The sequence below is a fragment of the Nyctibius grandis genome, chromosome 10 (genome assembly GCF_013368605.1).
Source record: "Nyctibius grandis isolate bNycGra1 chromosome 10, bNycGra1.pri, whole genome shotgun sequence".
Lineage (NCBI taxonomy): Eukaryota > Metazoa > Chordata > Aves > Nyctibiiformes > Nyctibiidae > Nyctibius > Nyctibius grandis.
Window position 1 is genome coordinate 11708616 of NC_090667.1, and position 26308 is coordinate 11734923.

Here is a 26308-nt window from a genome sequence, read left to right on the forward strand (position 1 = left end):
AGACCCTGCGAGCTGTTGCCATGCCAGGAAGCAAAAACAAGCCACTTCCAATCAGCATCAAGTTCCCAAGGCCGTGCTTTGCCCGCCGGAGCGCGGTGCCAGGCTCTGGCAGAGCCAGCCCCGGCCCGCAGCGGGCAGAGCACAGCTCCATGCCCGGCTCACATCCCACCTGTGCTGGGAGCCCCCCGCCAGCAGGGACGGGCAAGGTCAAGAGGTACAATGTAAAAAGCTGTCAGTGAGAGGGACAAAGGTCACCGAGCAGTGACTTACGCCCGTAATCAGTTTATGGGATTTGATAACCGCTTCAGGCCAGCCAGCTGGGAACTCGCTACGACCGCCTCGGCTCAGCTTTAGCACAGCAGCACCTTCCCACGCCGGGGGCGTGACGCAAACAGGGTTTATTGATGCTCCTCAGTTACCCAGACACAAGCAGCACAGCAGGGCCAGTGTAGCACGAGCCCATCTAATCAAAGCCATCAATTAATACTTCCTGTGCAGCCCCAGGGAAGAATGGCCACGGCTGGGTCCTCGCCTTTCCTCCCCCCGAAGGAAGGGGGCTCGGAAGGAAGGCGAGTGCTTCCAGGATGTGAGTCAGCAGGACGTTCTGGCCATACCTGCTGCTCAAACACTGCCGTGCACAGCGGGCGTTACCCAAGCTCCAACTCACGTAATGCAAGTGCCAGCCCCAAAGGAACATGAACGCACACTCCACCATGCAAACACTCCTGATGCTGTTCGCAGGCTTCGTCCCATCACGTAACCCCAACCAAGACACCCTGCCGCAAACAGGCCTGGCCCAACACCAGCGGCCACCAAGGAGGAGGAATGAGCTCAGCAGAAGTCAGAGCTGTGCTGGGGGGAAGAACACAAGAACAAATCTATTTGCTGCCCAAGTGATTTTTCTCAGCTCAAAGGACTTGCACCAGTTTGTAGCTTCACCTCTCTGCTCTCGTCCCCACTGCCTGACTGTACCTGCCCGTACGCCCAGGCAAACGCTTCCTGGCTCCTCTCTGCCTGACCCATGCAAAGCCCTGCCTACAGCTGCCGATAGATAAAGACCTGGCAAGTCCTATCGGGGGAGGCCAGCCAGCTTGGTCCTGCTGCAGGCTGGCAACGAGAAACTGCTTTTGAACACCAGAGCCAGCTGCAAGTCCCAAGCTGGTCCTGGGGTCAGCCCACTGCACCCACTTGGGGACAGCAGGATTGCTCCTCACAGTCATATGGAGATGAGCTCAAGGACCTTTAAAGTTACCACACTAGCGAGAAGCGGAGTTACCAGTTGGTGTACAAAGACCAGGAGACAAGTGTGTTCAGCAGTGAGGGCGAGCCAGAGAGACATCAGGGTAAGCTATGCCGAGACCAGCCTTAAACCCCGCGGGTTCTCAGTTAAACACGTCTGATGGTCTCATCTGGAAAAGTCCCATTGCGCTGCTTTGCCATCAGCACGTGCCACAGCAACACACGAGGGACTTGTCCAGGGTACGGGGAAGGGAAAGGGTGGATTTGTTCCTCATGCCCCTGGTCTGGTGAACCCTGAGGTCCCACAAAGCACAGCTGAGTCAGGCAAGTACCACTGCCCCACCTCGGCTGCTTATCTGAATGGTGCCGAGTCAAGCACCTGCCCTATGCATTTACAGGGCTGTAAAGGATAAGGCCCAGATTTATCATTACATGCGGGGGCTTTGACTGCACCACGGAAAGCTCAAAAGCCAGTCTACCCTGTATGTCAGCATGAACACTCCTTCAAGGTCTTCCTGTGATCTCAAATTGCTTTCATTCAAAAAAAAAGTTCAAAGTCCACCATCTGCAAAACAGCTCAAGGCTCACTATTATTTCAGGGGTGGCAGAGACCAGGGAGCAGCGAAGGCAGCCAGCAGCCTGCTCTTCAGGACACAACCAGCGCACACAGCAGCTCTGAAAGAGCTTCTCTGCCAGCTACACGTATTGATGCTATCCTTCAAACTCAGAGAGGGAAAGAAATGAAGTTAAGACCAGCTGTGTTTACGAAAAAAACAATCTGCATTATCAACAGGAACAAAAGGCTCCTGGGGAGCGGAAGGAAAACACAACAGTTAGGACTGAGTGTGCTCAGGTACTTCCAGAAGCAGCCTGGTATCAAAACGCCAAGCTGTTCTCTGAAACAGGGGCTGCATCACCTTCACAGTTATTTTATGGACAAAATACTCTGAAATCTATTCACCCTAGGCTGGTGTGAGAATAGTCCCCAGCTCCTCCTGATTTCCAGTTACCTGAATTCAGCACTAGCAACAGTCACATCTAAGAATACCTCACATGATGCAAAAAGTCAAGCTAGCATCTTAATTTCAAACAACTGACACCTTTAGGATTGAACTTGGCAAAGCAGCTGAGCCCACTGCGGTTCCTTCAAAAACAAGGACACAGCCCTGTGTTTTGGGACACAGGCTTCCTTTAACACACCACCTTGTTGTACAGACAACACAGTCCTGGGTCTCTTTTGAAAAGCTCTGTTAATGCAGCTGAGGATGATGAACGCCCTCGTGTCCTAGCACAAGAATCAATCTCAATTCTTCGCATACAGCCCTGGTACCACCCTCCCGCCTTCCTGTTCAGCCCTGATGACAAGGATTACATTAAAGAGCCATTTCCACATTAAACACGCCATGAACACGCAGTCCTTCCACTCAGGCCCAATTAGGAGGGTGGGCACTTCCTCTGCGTCGTCCCTCGCCTCATGTTTCCAGAGGCATTAGTGCTCAGAGCAGACAGCTCTTCCTCCCAGCCCACTCTTCCTTTTCGTCTGGAGCCTGCCATGCTCATAAACTTGTATTATGACATCAAGCTGATATGAAATGATGATTTCACTGCAATTAAGTAAGGAGCAGATAGGGCTGATAGAGCTGGCTAAGCAACAAGTCTTCTAAATTGGAGAATACTGTCAAGAGAAATTAAAGCCTTATGCAAAAAGCCAACTCAGGATCACAGAAAAATTCCAAGGCATCTAGCCCACCCTCCTGCCCAAAGCAGCACAGCCACGACCTAGGCGCTCTCACCTCTGCTGCAGGGTTTTAGGAAAAGCACTGCACACAAAGCACGTTCAAGTTCCTGCAAGCTGTAAGCAACGCACCCATAAAACCAACTGAGAGAACAGGCAGAACAATGCAACAGCAGAACAAGTCAACACATAAGCTTGAAAAGTAACCCCCATACAGACAGAATTCAATGGAAATCAGAAAAAAAAGTTTAGGATGGCACACACCAGACAGGCTCGACACACATACCAGCAACATATCTAGCTTTCAGAGACTGACAGTGTTTTCAACACAGCCAGGGCTTGAATTCATCACTTCCTACCTATACCCAACACCAGCAGAACAGTAGGCAAGGCAGTGAGAGTGATGTTATTAATGTCAGTAGTAGCTGAAACCTAGAGCAGTCTGTCCTTCTTTCAGAGCCTTTTATGGGAGAGAAGAAAGAGGCTCTCAATTGCTTGTAACAAGGAATGGCTTAAATAGGTTACAAATAATGAACCAGTATGCTGCACATATGAGCTCTAAATTAAGCAAGCCTTTTTGAAAGGTGGCCTTAGGTCGCCTCTTGGAGTTGCTGTAAGGAGGTTAAAAAATTGCTTTGAAACTCCATACACAGCTTAGTAAGATGACTAAGAACCTGTTGTCACAGCCTAGTATCATTACCTGATTTCTAGCCCTTTCCAGGGAACATGAGGGTGTAGTCCCTGCACTTTATGGCCCCTGTTACAGTGATTGCTACTTGTAAAGGGCCTGGGATTGCTCGCAGAAGTTTGACTTTTCATCAGGACGGTAGATAAACCTCCCAACACAAAACCTCTGCAGAGCTGCAACCAGAAGTCAAGATCCACAGAGTTTTTAATGCTTCCAGTTTTATGTCTTTGTTACAAACCAAATAGATTATACAGCAAATGAGTGTTCAGTATCACAGCATCTCTTTAAGGAAGGTTGCCATCGTTCAGCATGTCTGGTGCCGGCCGGGTTTCTGCAAAGCAGCACAACAGTTTAAGCTCACGCTCCTGTGCATAAGTAAACTCTATTGACACACCACGTCTGAAAGACTAACTGGACTCCATGCTCCTCCGTAGGCCAAGGCTTGCAGTTGCAAGAACTATAAACCAATGCGTTTTGACACTCCAAGCATATGAACTGTCTTGCTTACAGTGCTTATCAAGGGCAGTTTTGTTTCTAAAATGTGACAACCCTCCTCAAAGTCATGAGTAAATTTAATGGACAGAGGAAATAATTTCTTCTCCTGAAACCAAATTATTTCCTCTGACTTTTGAATACCTCATGTCAAAGCAAGAAAAGTGGTGCCAAAATAATTCCAAGGAGCCACCCTGAAAACAGCTGCCAAGAAGGCATTTCATTGATGCTTCTTCCCCTTCTGCCAATGCATGTTGTCAGATGAACTGCCTAGACAGCAGAAATCATATGTAAGGACATAACGTAGTATTCTAGATACCAGTTCTTAGAAACATACCAGTTTTCATGTAACAGAGAGACACTGCTCTGATTCAGAAGAGAAAGTTTCCAAATGTGCACCGGTGTCTCTGAAGCCCGGCAGACGTTTTGCCTCCCTGCACTCCCAGATTATCTACACAAATGTTTATTGCGCACAATGTTCTCCAGCTAAATTTTAACATCTTCTCAGGGCAGATCCTTCTTGTAAAAGGAGTAGGCACAGTGATCGCACAAAAGCACGGCCTTGATCCAGATTACCGCTCCGTGACGACAGAGAGTGCACAGTGTAAGTATTATGATCTTGAGGAAACAGTTTTCAAAATGAGAGACCTTTTTAAACAGTAAAATATGAACTGTGAGCAGGAACTCTGCTACATGCATGGAAACTGTTCTCAAAAGCTAACATTCAAACAACATTTACACAATAGGCATCTGGCAGCATTTTCAGACATTTTTTAATTTATTCTGACATGCTATAAAGGAATAAATTACACTGTTAAAGAATTACCAGCAATAAAAGTATTTCTTTCTTTCAGCTGGGCTAGAATAGGAGTGAGAAGGAAGACAGCCTGGGGCAGTAACCAATGTGAACTCTGCATGGTGCAAGGCTGTCCCCAAGAACAAGAGTAAATCTGGTCATATCCACTTCACAAGAACTTGAAAGAAAATGCCTTGGTTTAAAACCATCCAAATACTCCATTCAATTTTTTCTCAAAACTAGCAATCACAAGTCAGTCCAGCCGATGCATGACACGGCAACGCTCAGGGGCTGCCAATACCAGGTCTGCAAAAGATGCCATTTCATTTTAAAAAAATCCAATCTTAGTATAGAGGGCTGGTCTCAAACAACAAGTTATAAAAATGCAAGACGGCCCCTTTCCCCTCAAGGAAAAAATACAAAATTTATTTAAAAACAAAATGAGGAAGAGTTACAACACTAAATCTAAAATGATTTAGAGAAAGAAATATGACTTCTTTTGCTTAACAAATGGCCTTGAAACTTGGTTTAAAAACAGGGTAATGTAGATTTCTTAAACTGAATTAACAAGGCAAATTAAAAAAAAAAATCATTTCCTTACAGAAACAGTTTTTAGTTTTTAATGAACTTGTAAACAAAAAAGCTCCCGCTTCAAAATAAAAACAAAATCCCAGATCATATAGATGTTTACAGTGATTACATTTATCTAAGCAACTTACATACAGGTTCAGTTGTAAGATGTTAACTAAATTTCGTGACAAATATGCTGTTTTTCCTTTTATACCAAGAACATTATAGAGTTAATGCAGAGTCCTAAAGAATATCTAGTAGTCGCTAAGTTTCTCTTAAGTCTTCACTTTAGATGCTGTTATTTCTAGCACAGGTAAGCAGGCAGAGTCTTTCATACGCTTAAAAACTGGAATCTTTGGTTACTACCATGTCAGCTGGCTTGGTATGTTGCACATAGAAGCCAACAACTTTAAGAATGTTTTAAGTGTACAACTTTCAAAACCCAGGGAGGAATAACCAGAAAAGAGTGCACAATTGTGAGCATTTACAATTATCACAACTGTTGCCGAAGACTGTTCATGCCATTCTTCCAAAACAATGAGATCTCATAAGCAGTGTAGTTCAAAAGTAAAAAGGTAACAAAAATTGGCATATGCACAATTTTCTCCACTTGTGTGTCAACCATTAGTTAACTTTTCCACTTGAAAAAAATGCAATAGAAAACTGGACACCATGTTTCACTATCTCAGTAATATTCACAATTACAGCTGCTACAACTCAAAGTGCAGCATCAGTGACACTGCCCAGAGCCAGTTTATACTGATATTAAGTTCTTTACACCAAGTAAATGGTTGCCCACAGCCACTGGCAAGTGTACGTATGAACTAAAATTTCTAGGATTTGGGGAGTGACAAGTCCTGCTCCGATCTGCTCTGCTTTGTCCCATCCTCGCCATGCTCAGAAACCTGCAAGATAAACACAAGGGCAACTTACTGATACGGGATGAAAATGAGAAGCAGCCTTCACAGTAGGAGAATTAAACATCAGTTATGGTCATTCAAAGGGGAAAATGCTGCTCCGCCTCAGGACTGCAGAGTTCCTGGCATCCATTTCCAAAGCTAACCAGCATTTGCCACCACCCTTTAGCTCAAACAAACACCTCTCTCTCACTCCTACTGCTGCACTGGAAAACAGGCTAACGCACCAGCTGGATGCCACGTTCCTCAAATGGGAATTCAGACTAACAGTTTGAAAACAAGATGTGTTATTGCCGCTAGGAAGCAGGATGTAATTTCATAGGATTGTTTTCTACTTGTCTGCAATGCCTCGTGTTTATATCCTTGAATGTCAAACTGTCATCTGATTGCAGTGGTGCTCTTCCGAGATGCAGTACAGCAGTGTCACACAGACAGAAGGGTAAGGAACACGAGTAACTTACCTTACAGTAACTGGTGTTTACTACATGCTTACATGTACAACCCTCTGGGCAACCACAACAAGTGAGAACATTTGACAGGGACTAGGAACCTAGCATACCTTCTGTCTTTGGAAGGACAAGTGAAATAACTCACGTGACACGGGAGGTGGAGTGTCGAGAACAACGCTTTTCAAGTTCAGAACTCCAAATGACAAGTTCGAGACATTGTGGGAAGGGGAGAGTAAAGGTGTACATACACAATCTCAAAGAACCAGTTACTGCAAGCTAAGCCAGTCTTCATGTGACTGCTTATATACTCATTTCTGGTGACTCAGGTAGTAGCAACTGTGCTTTACAGAGGTAACAGGAGTCTCAACCAAAGAGTACTTTGCCAAGCAAGCTTCCGTTCTGGATGCCCTCCAAACAGCATGGTATTCTGTCGATGTATGAATTCATCTGAGCAACAGCTCTGAGTTTTTGCAACAGAAATCTCTTCAGAGTGGAATACAGTCAAAGCTGACCTCAGCTATAGCTTGTGTTGTCAGCCAGAGAGAAGCAAGTGCAAACAAGTCTTAAACATAGCCTGACATTCAATCAAAAATGTATCTGGATAGTACCCAGAAGACACCCTTAACTCTTCCAGAATAGGCTACAGGTGATTTAGAAGACATTCCACAGCTTTGTTTGAACCCAATCTTAATGCACTGAAGGACAATTTCCTTTATCCAGCACTAGCAATTCTAAAAAAAAAATATCCTACACCGGAATTAAGACAGTCATTCTCACTTGAGCGGAAATTCTCACAGACACTCCAGTGATTCCTTAGTTCCACTGGCACAGAGTTGCTTATAACCCTTACTTGATGCACACAAACAAAAGTTACACTGTTTTTCCATGTAGTTTGTTCAGCAGTGAACACTGATTCATCATTTGAACCACTTTCTCCACCAAAGCAGCCAAAACTAAGTGAACAAAGGAGAGGTGTGCTCCCAGTGTGGACAGAAACAGATCAACACGTTGCTTTAGAAGCTCGGACGTTTCAAATGAAAATGCGACCCTGAACCGGAGGACAAATGACATGCTACCAAACATACGCTGTTACTTGTCAGAACACCTCAAATCCAAGGTACTACGGTACAGGCAAGAGAATGCACAACTCTACAGAGGGCAATAGGGAACTGGATTCAACCCACAAAGTCCTGTTAAGACCACACAGAAGTGTTCCCAACCACAGCTGTCTGATGAGATGTTGAGACATTCCTGTAGCACCCAAGACTTTGCCAGTACAAAGAACATGCTGAAGAGTTTATGCTGGCATCTAACAAATCTTCACCACATACAGGGCCAGCTCAAACCTGCACATGCATCACTCCTTGTCCCTCCAGGGTGTTACCCAAAACTTTGACAGTCACTATGCTACGTGAGGGATACTCAAATTGCTTCATTATTACTATAACTGCAGATCTGATCAACGGGGGAAGAGTAACTGTACTGTCATACTCTAAGAAGCTCCTCTACTCGAGAAGTGTTCAAACTTTATTAAGTAGCTGCTGAGACAAGCAGTGAAAAATATTTAGTTGTCATCTGGCTAGATCTCAAGCAGGGAACTAATAGTCTGTCCTGAGAAATACTGCCACGACCATAGGCGTCCAGTGAATGCTAAAGGGACAGCTGACAGGCTTACAGAACTCTACACTGACGTGAATTAAAAACGTCAGTCGCAAATGGAACTGATAGACTTTATCCTGGAGATTGACTGCTTGAGTCAGTTTTATGACTGAGGGAAGCTGACTGTAAGCATTGTTACAAATCACACCTGAACAACTGCTGCACTGTCAAGAGATCGAGTGCTAAACTTCCCAGCGTCAGCAGAGAAGCTCTGTCTGTTGAAACAGTTCACCTCTCCCAAGTTCAAAAACAGCTGATCTTGCTGTTACAAAAGACACTGCACAGGGTTCCAGAGAGGGACAGGAAAAAAATAAAAGAGAAAAAAGACCATTGACAGAACAGGCTCCCTGGAACCGAACAGAATATTCAGCCTGAATAACCTATAGGACACAGTGAGATGGTTTAACATGGATCTGAGTTAAGCCAGCCAGGAACATCTATAAATGAGCACACTGTCCAAATAATCTAAGTCATGTAAGTCTCTGGGTATTATTTGAAAGAAATAAGATTCCACCCCGCTGCTCCACTCCCAAGACGCACATCTTCAATAGCACTTGCACTTTATACAGTATACTGTCAGACTTCAACCAATATATGCACCTGTAAACTGTTATTTCCAGTACTCTCGTTAAACTGGATATGGTTACCAGAGGGGTAAAATTGGATACCATGAAGCCTTTTAAACCACTTCAGCATAGGCTTTGCTACAGCAACTACATGAGAATTTAACTGAACTCTGGAAAAAATAAACCAGGTATTTCATTAATCTTCAATGTGACAGCAACGTATAAGCCATTCAGCCTCCTGCCTGAGCTTAGCTGGTTCCAGAAAATCTTCATTAACAGGGAGTATTTTCCACAAAAAGGCATGTAGGATTTTAGAAATCGGGAATCTTTACTTTGATGAAGAGACTAAGCTAACTATTTTAGGAGCTGGGGAAGTCTTCAGATGTTTGCAAGCACTACTTTAATGCTTTGCTGACATTACAGCTTGATCAATCCAAAGGTCATAAGCCTTTTCTTCGTCTCGGGAGGGGGGAGAGGAGAGAGTCATTCCCCCAGAAGGCTGTTACTCCATGCAAAAGCCAATGAAATTCTGCTAGAAAAACAACTTCTCCATAGCTATAGCGACAGGCCTATAGTTACTAAAGGACAGTGTGATGGGCAAGGTCCATCAAGAAACAGAAATGGTCTATAAGGTTCAACTGCAAGACAGCCCCCCTGTTACTCACAGTTGTCAGCCAGCTGCAGCCTTGCACTCTGTCACTGAAGTAGAGGCAGATAAACATTATAATGACTTTTCCTTCACTTACAGTATAGCACTTGGTCAGAGATCACCTGAGCCAGGAAAGCGGCACATGAAACCTCAGAATACCTCACCAGCAAAACAGTATTTCAAGCACATACAATTTGATTTTCAGGGCAGTGTCTGTACAGATCATCACCTACGCTAAGGCCTTCACTTTAAACATGAGCCGTTGTGAAGAATCCATACTTTTGCTCAAGTTATTTCCTCCTGCTCTAACCGCCAACCTCTCCACACCCTGACATGAGGCTAGATTCAGTAGTGGGTTCTGAACTCTGAACTTCTGTGTTTCAGGAAGCAACCTAAGCCTGGGTGCTTCATCACCGAGTCTGCTACATACTGGTGTTACAGCTGGGAACTGCTTCACAGCCTTCAGTGTTGTAACACCTGTTGGCTCCAGCAAAACAAGTTGGACTCTCTATGCCACAAAGAATCCGACACATAATGGTATCCTATGAAAATTTTTTTTCTTCAAGAAACCGTTTCAGATAGAGTGAGTCTTGGGAAGACTAGGAGGTATTTTACTTCATCCAGAAAAATGAAGAAGTGTTATATTTTCGGATAGCTATTTTGACTAAAGCCACCTGGTAATGTTTGAATGCCACAATACATGAAAAACAGTGCTTTGGTAAGTTTACAGTAAACACTTCTGTATTTCTTCGACATTCACATCTGCCATGTTAACTTAATGTATAATTTTATACATATAAAAACGATAGTCAAGACAAGAACGTACTGAAGAGTAGCAAGCAGCAGCAATACTTCAAAAGGCTACCTCAGTAGAAATAACTTAAACCTAGCTTCTCTATTCTCACTTGAACCTCATTAGCTTCAATTTTATCCACAGCTCATCTTGAGGAATCAATTTCATTACAAGACTGGCTGTAATAGTCACTAGCTGTAGCAGTTTCATTCTAGTGACTTACTAGACTAACACTGGCAGATTTACATCACAAAAATTTTAAAAAGCTTCAAGAATATGTAAAAAAAATACAAGTGCCTTTTCAGAACTCAGTTTTCATTTTTTACACAATTACATCTTGAATATTTCACAGCATTTCCCTTTGAAACCATAATCTAGAAACATTAAAATTAGTCAAGAAACCTGAAGCCCCACCCCATAGCACCCAGATACTTCAGAAAATTGTGACTTGGCAGTCCACAGCAGTTCAGGGTTACTCCATGATTTAGGCAAGACATTTTGAGCTCACTGGTCCTTTCCTTTAACTCTGGACCAAATGTCTCAATGTAAACCCACTGGAGGAAGCCAGATCATTCACAATTTTCTGTTTCCAATGATTGAGGCATACAGAACAGAAATAAACCCACAGCACTATACCAGCTGAAACAGAGTAGAACCCAAACTCTCTAGATCCTTGCCTAGTTAATGAGAATTGTCCCTTAGGAAGTGTTAGGTCTAGGATTTTGGATTGTATTACATATTTATATATATAAAAATATATATATCATATGTATATATATATAAATAAAAATAAATAAAAATGTCACATTCCCAACACCAAGTCAGTTTCTTGTTTTTTATTTTTTTGGAAAGTGGTTAATGTGGGAGCAAAAGATGCAGTGGTTAAAATGACCCAACATCCCCAGAAGAAATGGTATGAAGAACAAGGACATTTTGGTATAAAGTTAGTAGTCAAATTCTCCAAGGACGTCTTTTTCTTCCGCTTTTTAAATTAACAGCCAAATATATTTTTTAAACCACCTCCTTGATCTAACACTTAAATCGCTGACATTGTCCAAATTAGTGTAATTTTTTTTTTCCTGTAACGTCACTTGGTTCTTGGCTACTAACCTTTCATGTTACTCTTGGATTTGTCAGTTTGCTTGCCTGTGGGGGTTTGGGCCTGCTGCCCCTGCCCACTGGAAGAGGCTGCCTGCTGTGCTGCTTTCTGCTTTAACATTGTCCAGTCGAATGTGTAGTCATATTGGTGGTTCAAGGTCCTAGAAAAGAGTGAAATACTTTACTGTAACACATCATAACTTCCTTATTGCTAATACCAAGCATTTGCTGAAAACCCAGAACTAGAGGTTAACTCTTTTTGTAAGCTGCTTTGGAGATTATGAATGGTATATAAACGCTAAGTATTACTAACTTAAAGGGATTCTTGAAGCAAGCCCAAATACCATCAAGCAGTGTTTTCTTCACCATTTACACAGAAGTCTGCATTTGTAGAAGCAGTGCTTCCTCACAACCCAGCTTATCCATTTGTCTGCACAGAGGTTCTCAGCTGCTTTTTTTTTTAAAAAAAAATATATAGTTTTAAGGAGAGACTGCACTATTGTAGATCATCAAATAAAAATTACTTTAGATTCCAGAAACCTGGAGGGAGACTCTTGAGAGATCAGTACCAGCTCTTCTTTTGACAGATGCTGTTCAGTCCACAAGGCTGAGTTTCTCTAAAAAGCTCAATGAAACAGCACTCTTCCCTCTTCATTGAAATCCATCTCCTGGGCACCACTGCTAGTCCCATCACCAATCTCCAAACGTAAAAAGCTTCAAACATTTCTACCAAGGGGTTAATTTCTTAAGCTACTTGCAACAGAACTCGAAGTGTAGGCTCAACCCTCTAGTGTTAGTGGTCAGATCATGCAACTCAAAACCAAGAGAATCTTTTCCTTCGTGTTTAACATTGAACAATATTTTTCAGGTCCTTTAAACAGCTTTTGAAACTCTGAAAGGGAAAGAAAGTCCCAGAAGAACTCCCTACACCACACACGAGCAGCTTTCTGCAGTGCAGGTCCCACAGAGCAGTTACCAACTGGTAAAGCACTGACAAATTTCTGTACTTTTCCGCTTTGAGACTGACCTGAAAAGAATACGGAATAATTGCCTCAGATACATGTAATCTGGTGCCTCTTCAAAGCGCAGGCCACGACAGTAGTTCAGATACATGGCAAATTCTGCAGGGAATCCCTGTAAATCAACAGTGTTAATCAAGCCATGGCTTGCAGTAAAAAGCTTCTAACGACCCTATAAGGCAGCAAAAAGCTGTATTTCTGTCTATAATGGCAGAGAAAAACTAGCTTAAGATTCATATGTGTAATTTTGCCTCTAGTTATTCCTTTATTCTGTATTTCAGAAAGTGGATTTGATCAGCAAGTTACCAGGTACACATTCCTTACCCAGAATTGTTACCTGATGCATGTTTTGCAATCACAAGTCCTCTGCTACCAAAACCTTCAGCATACAACAAATTTAAATCACTTCATCCTAATTAAACCTAGTTCTTATTAACTAGGTCTCTGAAGTAAGTAGTAATTGAGTCTCAAAAGATTCCAGTCATGTTTTCTCGATAATCTACTTGAGCATACTAGAGGCAAGGTCAGTTATCACTATTAAGTGTGGAGACTTAAACCACGAAGACTTCTTTCAAAGATTCCTTGCTTTACATATTTATACATTAACACTACATTAAAGCCCACATGTAAACAGATAATAGTGTACAGTACAGTGCTGTACTACAAGAAAGAAAACATGGGGTATAACAGTTCAGCAGTTTGGAAGATGTTGTCCAACTGTAAGGGTATACAGATGTGCATGACTAGGAAGTGCAATCCTTGGTGCTGCTGTATGATGTGCAGAAACTACCACGTGCTCTTTGTTAACAAGCATGTGGCTGCCACAGTTCAAGAGAAATCTTAAGACCCAAAGGACAGCATTGGAAAAACATCGTTCTATGATTCTATGGCTTTAAAGATCACTTGGCATCCAGCTCCACTACAGCCTCTGTTTGAGAGACAGAAGACAATCTCAACAGTCTTGAAGAGGCAGAAACAAGTATATACAGGCAAGCTATACAGCTCTACCTTGGTTTTATTTATCCAAGGGGGCACATGTAGAACTTTCACTGTAGAAGTTGAAGAAATGAACCAGCCTCACCTAAGAGAGCTGGAGAGCTTGCACAGCCAACAGTCACCAAGAACTGCAATGACGGTGGCACGAACTACACCAAGAAACAGCAGCGAATGCCTACCCTGTTACACACACTAACAGTCTTGTTGGGTGGCCCGAACACAAGGCACTCACGACTGCCAGAGAAGTATTATTCAGCAGCAAATGCCATGGGAGACTATCTAATATACTAGCTCTAGTTTTGAGAAACAAGAAAGAAAAGAACTTCCATTTCACAGTATGACATCATTTGGAAACTCTTACCTTACACAAAACCTCAACAGGAGTGGACATTTTCTTTTCACTAATCTTTTCATACTTTTGCTTCTTTGTTGCAGCCTGTGGAACATGTAGGTCACAATATAAGAGATATTGTGCAACACTGGATTAACAAGGACAGCAGCAAAAAAAAAATGACAAAAATCCTTTGGTCAACTGTAAGTATTTTATGTGAAATCTCCAAGTCCCACACACTTATTGCAAAGAGAATGAAGGTCAATCTGGTATTAAGATTTGGACACAGTTTAATACCATTTGTCGCAGTCTAATGCTTCCATCACGTGGCACAGCTCGTGTAGTTCTAGCTGCTGTTTTTGTCCATTAAACAGACCAGACTTGCATTTCCATTTGCCAAAGTTCTATTAATTCCCACTCAGTACCCGCTTCAAGGGCTGCCTGCGTGTTTCAGTGAGCAGCCATTACATTCATTTGCAGCTGAAGAGTTCTAGTGTTTCACAAGCTGCTTGCCTTTTTAGAAAACTTGCAGCTGCAACACCATTTGAGTTACACAATGTGAGTTACACATGTGAGAGTTACAACTCTCACATGGAGGAAGAAAAACAATTAAAATATGAAAACAAATCACTGAATTCTATATAACAGAAATAAGAAACATTTCCCATGCTTGTACTTGGCTACCACACATGATAATACTTGACACAAGGGTGTCACAGCTAATAATTATTCAGTCATACCATCAACTGGACTGAAGATATCACTAAAGCTGAACTTGCTAGGCAAGAGATTATTTCCACGCTCTCTAGAGCAATTCAAAAAGCCACTAACAATGTTATTTTCTGCTTCCCAAAGAGGGCCTCAGCCTACAACAGGACAATAATAATTTGCAAAGATGACGTAAGCTATTGTTTAGCATAAATGTTAAGACAGTCAAACAATACACATTTTGCCTGATGCATGAGAAGCAGAAAGAACCTTTCTTCTATATTCTATAAATATCATGGCTTGGGAAAAGCCGCTTTGTATAACCGAAGCTAAACACTATACACAGCCACCTATCCAGACCAGCAGGCAAAAGCACAACACCCAAACATAAAAAAAAAGGGGTGGGAGTGGGGTGGGGAAGAGCAACTTAACCTACCTTTAACCCTTGCCAAGGCAGACTGGTTCTGTTAAAGTACATCAACACATAGCCTAAAGACTCCATGTCATCCCGACGACTGGAGAAAGGAAGAACTCAATGAATTACAAATTTTGGCATGGCATACTTCATTCCAAATACCGCAAGCGTTACAAAATTAAAAAAAAAAAAGAATACTTAAGGAATAAAACCTAAGCTTTGGTGCAAAGGAAGGTCTCTTTCTAATACAGCTAATACATCTGGGTGTTCAGGATTCCACTGTCAGACATGTAACAAGTCTTCACAAGCAGGAAGGAGATCCTATTCATTTTTCAAGCACAGAATAGTCAGTAGATATTGTGTGTGGTAAGTTTCCATCTGCAGTTACATTAGAATAATTTGGGAAACAAAAATTTTGGAAAATAAAAAGATGAAACATTAAATGTCTCTCCCATTCAATTAAGTACCTTGCATAGAAACTAAAGTTTTACCTGCAGGAATGGAATGCATTGTAGGAGAGATACATGACATTAGCCTCAACTTCACTAAGGAAGATTTTTTCCCTGAACCTTGCCTCAGTCTGGGACCAATACTGAACATCTAGCCCCAAAAGGGCTTAACTCCTTTCTTTCCTCACTTCTGTTAAAAAACCCTGAATTGCCTCTGTGATTTTTAAAACACAAGCAACATTTAGAAAGCTGCATGCATCAATCTGAGAGGTGCCTCTGCTTTCTTCCCACAGAAAGTCTGTTTCAAGGCAGCTAGAGAACTCCAAAGTTATCCATCCCTAGACTTCACTGAGAATTTGCACGCAAACTCTCATCTAGAAGGCTTCAAATGTTTTCTGTACTGCATATGCTCCAGATTCACACTTTAGTCACACGAACACCATCCTACTTTGCTACACAGCTTTCTTGATTACTAAGGCTAGTACAGTTCACTGAAGTGGAAAAAATGCTCCATGTTTTTTTCCTCTTGGCAAAGGTCTCTCTTCCCAGCTGTGGTACAATCAGATTTTTCCTCTGACTGCCCCTCTGCAGCTGACATCTATTTAACATGAGACAGAAAAATAACTTATTTTTCTCCTCACAGCTCCTCTATCAAGAGGACCTGACAGGTGCTGCTGCTGCTTTGCCACCCAGGCAGATCTGCAAGAAAAGTAATTTAAATGGTGGCAGGAAAGACTACATACCTACTACTCCCACAAGGGAGTAAAAGGTTGAAAGTGGTATTGCAAGCAGGATTATATGTATAGGTGAGGGTAAAACCGCTCCCTTTAAGTGAGAACCATCTGTAAGAACCTGGACAGATCTACCTCCAGATCTTAGTATCAGAGGAAATAAGTTGTAGGTGATGCTTTATGTCATAGCCAACCCAATATAACCACTAACAATCACCAGAATGGCCTGTCACTCCCTCAACTCATGTTCCAGCTCTCTGACCCTTTGGGGAATCAGTTCAGGGAGCTATCCCAGAAGAAAATCAGCTTGGCTCCCTAAACCATTTCACCACAAGTACAAAAAAGCACCAGCTGTGCCCAGAGGTCAGGGAAGGGAAGGGAAGACTGGTTCACTCTTGACAGCAGCTAGCTCTGAGGTCATCTCAGCCGTAACATGAAACCACAGCCAAAGGCAGAGGGATGAAAAATGATACTAAGACCACAAACTCCAGCCTGCAAAACTTGCTAATTCTATTAGAATTGCAGATTTTAATCAACAGGATTCAGTGAACCAGTATGGGGCCATGAGAAAATTACATTTTCTGAGAAGGCAGTGGTAAATTCAGAAGCCATAAAGGGATTAATAGTTTCCATCCCCCATCCAGTTCATTGCTTTAATGTTTTATTCCATGATTTTGTAGGAGGAAACATTTAGTTCTGTAAATCTGTAATGGATATATAAGATTTGAGCATACACTGATAAAAGTGATTTTCAGGATTTGGAAAACAGGACAATACTCTCCATTACTAAAACAAAAAAACGGGTAAAATTGCAGACAGCTCCTCAAGAACAGCTGTCATTATATATGAAAACATGTTCTGTAACAGTTACAGTACAGCACTAACAGTTGAAATATTTTGCCATAAGCTTCAGGACTGGTTTCTCTTGATTACAGGAATAAATTGTTTGCCTCACTGTTGGCTTGATCTAGACAGTTTAATAGCTTTTAGCATGCACCAAGCTACATTTCTAATTATATTAGAAATCTCAGTACCAGCAGAGATGGTACATGACCTCCAACTAAATTCGAAAGCAATAGTCCTTTGCAGTTCCCTCGCTTCACTGTAAGGTGCTAGCACAGCTATTGCCGTACAAGAACGGCTTGGGTTCTATGACATGTACTTCAGAAACGACACTTGTCATTTACCCTACTTGACCCACATGTCAAGTAGGCTTAAATAATGACACTGACAGACAATACAATACACTTAAGGAACCTTAACGAAATTAAAGCAAAGAGGAAACATGGAGCATTTTAAAGTACCAAATACTTGTAAGTTACATGCTCTGTTGAAGCTGACCACTGGAAATTCCATCATTCCCATCTTGATTAAATTGGAGGTCAGAAGCACAGACATTCACGGAAGTTTTAACTATGTCTAAGCGATCTCAGCATCATGTGGTAAAGCCACACTGTTACACTTATACATTACAATATCTAGGTATATATGTAAGGAAGAGAGGCATTACTTCATATCACACGAGTACCTAACATACACTTCCAAACCACCTGAAGTGCTATCTCCGCTGGACTGCTGCCAGGATACTGTAGTAGCAATGTTTTTGATCAAGATGATAAAAATGTGTTTGTTGATTAAGCAAATCTCAAATATAAATATATATATATACACACACATACATGTGTACATACATACATAGCCACAACCAAGGTTGTTATACCAGAAACCAAAATACAGTGTGATGAAGTAGATCTTTATGTCTTGCTTGCAGGCAAAAGGATAAACAATAGTTTACTGTAAACTTGAAGGGAGAGTGAGAAAACAGGACACAAACACCAGCTTTAGAATACCGTTTCTGGCTACAGAATTGCATCTCAAGCCAGTCAGCAGTGGCATCAACAGGTACCAACACAACCAGAAAAGCACACCATTGTGTTTGTGAAGGTCCTCTGACAGATCCACATGAAAATATAGCTTATTCTTCAAAAAAAACGAAACAGTATGCAAAACATCCACCTCATGCTTGCAAGACTTAAGACTCCCTTCAAGAAGCAAATTAGGTACTTGGATTTTTTCCCCCTACCCTTACATAGGCAGCCAAAAAGAAAAGCACTTGCAAAGGGATATATACACTTATTCATACAAAGTTAGTTTAGACACTTCAGAAGCTTACAAATAAGATCATCTTGCAGCCTCTAAAATCACAGCAGTGATCTCCTTGAACTCACCTCTGCTCAATGCCAAGATGTGCATTGATACTGGCATATCGAGCTGTGCCAGTGAGATTTTTATCTTCTCTGTATGGTATGTGTTGTCTTGTCCTGTTGTCCCGGTACTTTTTGGCCAAACCAAAGTCAATAAGGAATAACTTAAAGAAAAATGAGAAGAAGATTATATTCCTATACAATGCGAGGAATCCCCAACCTCTTTCACTAGGCATTAGCTACATTTTAAGACATCCACACAATGTAACAGCCTACAGTTAAGAGGAAGCAAAGTAAGTGTAGAGTTGCAACTAGCTTTAACTAGCCAGTTCAAAAACTTAATAGTGAATTAGTTCAAGCCTTTTCTCAATCCAGTGGAATAGATTAGATTGTGCTACTCAGCATCTGCAGCTTAGTTCTACAACTATTTTGTGTTACTATTGTAGTTTGTACCACATTAGCTTGATAACCACAGTGCACAATTTAGGAAGGAAACTAATATGTACAAAAGCACACTTCACAAAACCCCACTCCCACTAGAGCAGTTTACACATACAGATAGTTAATGGCAGCTCAGCAGCTTAATGCACATGATGCACATCCTGTATTCTTCTCTACGTCTCAAAGAACCCTGGCCATTCTGCACAGCATAAGGCCAAAACCTTCAACAGCAAACAAGACACCTTGCTTTCAATCATATGCTCATTTTAAGACTACCAGAACACGATCACAGCAGCATGACACACTTGCTGATGCTATTAATACAGCCAGGAAGCTAGAGCCTAGTACATGGAATCCAATTTAGGTTTCTAATAACCAAGCTTGCCCAATGATTTGGTGTTTAGCAACAACTGGGTGCGTGCTAATTAGTGTGCTAACAGGCAGCCTATCTATGAAAGTTAATAGAGACTGTACCTTCTTGCAACAAGGTTTCAGAACTAGGCAAAAAAGCTGAGGCAGAAGTAGGTAAGGAATGTTTCAAACTCTAGCCATCAGTCTTCAAGCTACAAATCAGGCTGAGCTCCTGATTCCAACGCTGGATTAATGCTACACAATCGGGTACTATAACCCCTACAGATTAATGAATACTGCAAAAGTAACTCAGGTGGGGGAAAGAGACGATGGAAAGAAGACATAAGGTTCAAGAAATTCTCAGTAAAAACCTATTCGGTATCACCTTAAAAGGTGATTCCAGAACAGAAGATGCAGCTTTAAATGCAAACAAGTACTGGAGATTGATATGCAGGTATACCTGCATCCAAGACTGAAACAAAGGGTCACTCTGGCACACTGGAAGTGCTGTGAATTATAAAGTGACACTTGACATGGAAGTATCAAACACTGAAAGACTGAAAGTTTCTGAACTGCATGGTAGGTATGTTTTAGAATTCTGGTTGAAGAAGATTTTCTAACTATAGTAGTCTAGACAGGAAAAAACAAAGCTAAAAACCTCTTAATCCACTGATGTCAGAGCAGAAAACCTTGAGTTGAAGCCTTGCCATGATTTATATGCAACCACAAAGAACAGCAGTTCTACATTTGCTGTTTTAGTGGAAGTCATCCTGAAGTCCAGAATGCTTTGAGCAAGAGCAGGTAAACCCAAGTTTTTACATCAACCACACTAGTCAGACTGTTCAGGAAAGTGGGAGTCTTGTCTTTGTTGCACCCAGCACAGCTACTGCTAGATGTAGTGACTGACTCAGTGAGCACAGACATGCTCTCCAGCTACCAGGAAATTAGCCATTTTGATACTAAACTCCTAAAGCAGATAGTACAAAGCTTCTATGTGATTACTATACTGCAAATGCAAGTTCCCTAGAAGCAAAGCCTGAGCTTAAATACAGTCCCTTATATTCTGATTAAAGCTTTCTGATCCAATGACAGCCTCTGATGTATAGTTTGCAACAGCTACTTCTGCAGGGCCTTTGCCCATTAGTTTAAGCAAAACACTATGCCTTGACAAGGAGGCAAAACCAAACACTATACACAGAATATTTTCACTGCACATTTGGTTACAAACACTTTAAACAATTCGAAGTCTTCACATGCTTTCTGTAATCCTGGGGATCTTGCTATTAATTAATAGTACGAAGGGACAAAGTCACAGTTCACAAGGCAAAATAGTTAACGCTGGAAGTGTGCCTCTCATACATAAAGAGCTGGTCTCTAGCCCTGTTTAGCACAGACTTGGTAAGACTATTTTCTTCAAAAGAGTTATAAAATAAAGTTCTGCCTCTTCCACAGCTGCTACAAGCTCTCCGTGTTAGACCCAAACAAAGTAATTCTGCATTCTCTCAAGAGGTTTGGGTAGAACCTCCTATTAAAAAAAAAAAAAGAATCAATTCAGCAACACACACTAGTGAAGTAACTGGATATTATTTTACAGCACTGATTTCTCCAGGGAAGTTTAAGCTTGTTCTGTATTTCCCATTCTAGATGGGTGGAAGGCAAAGGAGTAAGTCCATCTTGCAAAGAGTTAAGTTGGAAGATACAGACTGATTTGGATGAGCACAGTACGTACTGATGCCAGTCAGCAGGAACACAGCCATACAGACGTATTTCCACAGATAACCTCACACCAACTTAATTCTGTTTGTTGCACAATCAGCAGGAAACTGGAGAATTAGGGCAAGATTTTTGCCAAGAGTAACTAGAGAAGTAGATCAAAGTCTCTGCCTCAACTGATAAGAAAGTTTCAGAAGCAGCCAACAGAAGCCTGTCAGCTCGCGTACAGCAGCTAGCTGCCTGGGATTTAGTACATGAAGACTATCATTGTGGAAAGCTACGGACTGATTCTACGGCCCAACTCCTGAGCTATGATTCATATTCAGCAATTTCCATCTGTCCTGCTACAAACTGGCATGTCTTCATTACTCTCCAATTCACCTTCTCTTAAAGAGTCAGAAGTACTACATTTAACACTACAAGATAAGCTCGTGCTTCTCCAAGACACAGCTTGTTGAAGTAATTTCATTTTATAAGCACAATGGATGAAAATATGAGTCCTCATTACACATTTGGCAAGATTTTGGACAAAAACTGCAAGGGAAGGAGTCTGGCTGAAGCAATAACAGAACGTCTCCACATGCATTCAAAGACACTGCAGGAACCCTACAGGAAGGCAAGCAGACAGCCCTACGCAGAAGCCCTGCTATTTCACTAGGGTGGCACACCTATCCTTCCACACGTTCAACAGATTGCCTTTGAGTTTTAAAGGACAAAAGTAAAACCTGCTTCTGCATCTGACATCAAGCACGTACATTTAGCCCTTTTTAATATCAAGTTTAGAAATAATTCCACAATTTAAACAAGCGCCACAGTGAAACATCTTAGTAATGTTACATGTTTGCCAAGTATGTCTGAATAATGCCAACATAAGAGGTGCTTTTGCAAGGTCTACATTCTCCATAAAAAAAAAAAAAAACAAAACCAAAAACAAAACCAAAATCAAAGTAAAGCACATGAATTTGGGGTTGAGGTTGGAATAGGAGACAGTTCAGACCTGGTTTAATCCTGAGAAAGATGGGTCCTGAGAAGTACTAACAGTCATGCTTCTTTTCCTCTTCCCCACTGGAGATTCTAAACACTGAACAAACAATAGAGGGTGGCAGTGCATCAAACAGTATTGCTTACATTGCAACAACGGCTGGCGCAGACAGGCAACACCGAGGCGTTCGAGAAAGAACAGGGTAGCCAAATGCCATCCTTCTTCCACCAAGCACTGTAGTTTTCAAAAAAACTATGTTTGTATTTTTTTTTTATTTTTTTTTTTAGCAAGGAGAAAATTTGAAAGATGTGACAAGGTAAATTTCAACTGTGAGCCGCTCCAAAATGGCACTGCCTTGACCAGGGATAGCAATGGTGACATTTGGCTCTATTAAAAAAGGAAATTGGAAGTTTTGCTTACAAAAGTGTCCTTTGGTTCCACAAACTGCCCTTCCCCCAAAAGACATTTAGAAAAAGTAAATCTTCAGTAAGGAAGAGGTAGAAGGCATTTAGTCACCTTAAAGTTTACTTTCATAAGCATGCAGGGCTTACTTCTAGCAGAGCTGAAAATTCATCTTTTAAGGTGGGAGCAAAATTTCTCCCTATCACCAAATTAAAATTTGAAAAAATCAATTTAATTTCTTTTTTTTTTGATATAACTGACAGGAAGCTACTGGAACAAGATTACCATGCTATTCTATTCTTTGTGGCTGATTTTCTTTAAACTGTGTACAGTCATCTCTAAAAAACCCCAAACTACACTTAGTTACAAAAAGAAACAAAGTAAATAAATACTGTATGGTGGCAAGTGTTCCCTAGATAAAGTACTTGGTTCCAGACTGAAGCAATCCACTCCTCCTTTTGCTCATGTAAACCTATTGATTTGTACTTCCATCAAGAACTACCTCCCTGATCTCTAAAACCTTGCCACAGTAACGAAGCCCATGCCTACAGCGTTTACCACCATATCATTGCGTGGCTTCCTAACTAGTCTACTAATGGGAAAAAAATATAATGGTTTACAGGCAATTTTGTTTTTCATTTCAGCTGATGCAGATCTAATGTGTTCCTCCACTAAAGTAAGCATAGCAGCATTTTCTAGGCCATTAATCCACATCAAGATGAAACAGAGTGCAGCAATGCCAACCTAGCATGACTGTGCAAAAGTATAGAAAAATGGCCCAAAAAGAACAATTAAAAATCAGAAACTAAAACTAGGGGGAAAAAAAAAAAATTAAAGTTTAAGTTATACTCTAAGTCATGCCAGAAAATTAAGGAGCCTAACTGCTTGACACAGCAGAGAAAAATAGAGCTCTACAGAGTGAAAAGTATGAAACTTGGGAACAAGCAAAGTTTAACAGCAACAGGATTACATAAAGACTGCCTTTCAGCTGGACTGACAAGCTTTTCCAACAATGGTTGTATCTAAACATTCAGTGCACTGCACCTCTTCAGACAAGAGCTGTTATCTCATGTTAAACAAGCTTTCCCCTTCTAACGTTCATGGCCCTGAAGTTGGCATTCATACAGGCAAACAAAGGTAAACATTTTAACCACTAGTAGTGCCTAAAGAGATGAGACATTCTCTGGTGGCATATAGAGAAGAGAAGTGGGAATCTTGCTTCCAATAAACAGCTTGATCACGTACATTTGTCCTGAAGTTAATTTCTATTAAGTAGCATGCTTAATGCATTGCCAATGCTGCCTGTCTGCCCGAGCTCGACATACAAATTGCAGGATTAAGCATATTTCACTCAAGAGAACTAAAAATAAAATAAAAACAGTTTTTTCTTCTATATAAGGTTTTCAACGGGAAACATGCACTTCTGACTACGTTTACCCATCCAAACAAGTGCAACAACCTCAGCCCGCGCTCTCGCCCTGCTTTTTTTTTCCCCACAAAATAAATAGAGAGCAGTTTTTTGTTGTACAACATACTCAGGTACTCTACAACTTAACGGTTTTCCATCAACATATTTGCATAAATTAATTATTTATAAAGACAATTGATCTACATGTTTGCTATTAGTTGTATCCACAATTCTGATAGCTGAAGAGCTCTCTTTACCAGTCTGTCACTGCAAGATTTAATGCCCTGATGACTGGTAGGTCACGAGCTCCCACATTGGCATGAATTTTTTTCATCCCAGGAACTCAGCCCCAAAGCCAAAGACAGGATTTGACTTTATCATTGAGGAAAAAAAATGCTATTACAACAGTCATCTCGATAATGAAACTCCATCATTGAAAAAAGTATCTAAGTATTCTCTAGGGTTAGTTTATAATCTTGTTGCAAGCCTAGAAATCATCTTGCAATCAAGTGCATCTCACAGGGTGGGTCAGACCCCTGCACGTGTATGCCACTGCATTTAGAAGCAGACACTGAGAAATCCAAGTTCCCACATCAAAGAATCATGGTTTGGCATCCAAAACATCAGTCTTAGCAGTGAGTTTTAAAAAGGTTGTGCAGCTTGAATCAAGTAACATAGCCATTCCCTTTGGATCTTTTAAACAAAGAGCATTAGACTAACCTTATTACAGTGACGCCCAATACCCATTAGGAAGTTATCTGGTTTAATGTCTCTGTGTATAAAATTCTTTGTGTGCACATATTCAATTCTACTGATCATCTGTAAAAAAAAAAAAACAAACAGCAACAACAAACCAGGTAAGATTTCAATGAGTAACAATAATTCTCTTAGACCTTCAATGAAAGCATGAATTTTTAGTGTTACCTTCCTCTGCAACTTAAGTTTATATATTTGATTAATTAAGACCAAGTCTTTTTTTTCACGTTATTCAAGTAAATTTATTTTTCTTATATGTTAAAATTTCATAATCTTGGTCAGGAAATGGCAGATTAAATACTTGAAACTATTTCCCAGACATTCAAGTTCATGTTCTAACTATAGTGTCCCATTAAAGAGTAATCTCTTCTTCCTACATCAAACAAAGGTTTTCTATACCTACCACAAGACAATTTTAAAGCTCATTCCCTCCCCCTGTCCCCGTTATTCATTCATCTTGTTATTCATTCATCATCAAGCATCACTTTTCCACGTAACAGTTTTCACGGAGCAAGTAACAACCTGATTATGGCCCATACTGTCATATCTAGGCTACCATGATCCAGGAATAACAGTCAGCAGTGAAGACGCAGAGAAACTCTGGCACATCTGCATCATCATTACAGTCATGCGATTTCCTGTGCGTGAGATCACAGCACATGCATTTACGCGGTGCAGCTTTTCAGCTACTAAAACACTCTTCACGCAGTCTTCAGTGAGTTGAATTGTTACAACATCATACCCTTGACAGCTGTTCTACTGGGCTGTGACGTAAAAGCCAGTTCCGTGCACCGATATCACATCCCGTCTGTTTCCCAGATGACAATCAATTAGTGTTTATCATCCAAAGGAATACTGCACGAAAACCAAATGGGTTCCCTGGAGATGCTGCAACACCCAGACTCTAGCTAACTGAGCAGGCAAATGGCTCTTTAAAGCAAGCATACCACTCACTTAAGGCAGCTGAGAATAGGGACAGCTGACCTCGTCTCCATACAAATGCCATGAGCTTCCTTGGACCACAGCCTGGGATTCTACAAGCATCTGGCTAAGTGACAACTTGGTACTAACATCAATTACGTAATATTAGATGAAATTTAAACTACCATTGAAAATTCAACTTGAGAAACCCTTACTGCCTTTTGAGTAGCTGAAGACAGCACAATCAAGCTGTTTATTAAATAGCAAGAAATAAAGATGGCTGGCCATTTCAAATGCTGTACTCATGACCAAGACGAAAAACATCATTTGCTAGAAAAAGACTAAACAGATAGGTACTCCTGACGCCTTAAGTAATAGACCTCAGTTCTAGAGGCCTTGATTAAGTTTGAGGCAGTGTCATCTCCACTAACAGCTTTAAGAATTTTCTTTAAGCACCACAACAAACAAAACCGTATTTATTAGCTCATGGTCTGGTACTAGAAGTTACAGGAGGTTGTGAGTGCATAGTGACATTCAATAAGAACAGACCTGTAGACTTGCATGTTGCCTACCTGCCACCACAGCTGGCCAACATGTAATGGGTTTCCACTGAATCACATCAGCCATAACTGGAGACTGCTTCAGACTTTCTAACACGACCTCCATCGTTGATATTGGGAGTTAATCCACCCACATTAGTCTTGATACTTTACTAAAGTTGCTCTTGTTAGATGTGCAGCATCAAGGAGTTGGTATCTGCACTGCCTTCCCAGTACAGGTCTACGTTCATTTTGCATGCCACAGCACAAAGAAGCCACCACAACTTTGTT

The 26308-nt window shown here is 41.3% G+C and overlaps 1 protein-coding gene across 5 annotated transcripts in view; it reads right to left on the minus strand.

Annotated features, from left to right (window-relative positions):
* Window positions 1-3848: 3848 nt before the first annotated feature.
* CSNK1A1 (casein kinase 1 alpha 1) overlaps window positions 3849-26308 on the minus strand; it is a 36423-nt gene continuing 13963 nt past the window's right edge. Inside the window, exons 4-12 of one of the 5 annotated variants that reach the window (XR_011048811.1) lie at window positions 24522-24620; window positions 22007-22090; window positions 18529-18668; window positions 15142-15220; window positions 14028-14102; window positions 12679-12785; window positions 11664-11812; window positions 4299-6425; window positions 3849-3993 (exon numbers count right to left, since the gene is read on the minus strand). Coding sequence is in view for 4 of the 5 variants with exons in the window: in XM_068408458.1 (XP_068264559.1) it covers window positions 6418-6425; window positions 11664-11812; window positions 12679-12785; window positions 14028-14102; window positions 15142-15220; window positions 18529-18668; window positions 22007-22090; window positions 24522-24620 (741 nt within the window). In the remaining variant the exon portion in view is untranslated. Of the gene's footprint in view, window positions 6426-11658; window positions 11813-12678; window positions 12786-14027; window positions 14103-15141; window positions 15221-18528; window positions 18669-22006; window positions 22091-24521; window positions 24621-26308 lie in introns of those variants that run through there. The other 4 variants (XM_068408460.1, XM_068408458.1, XM_068408461.1 and 1 more) reach the window with 4 other exon arrangements.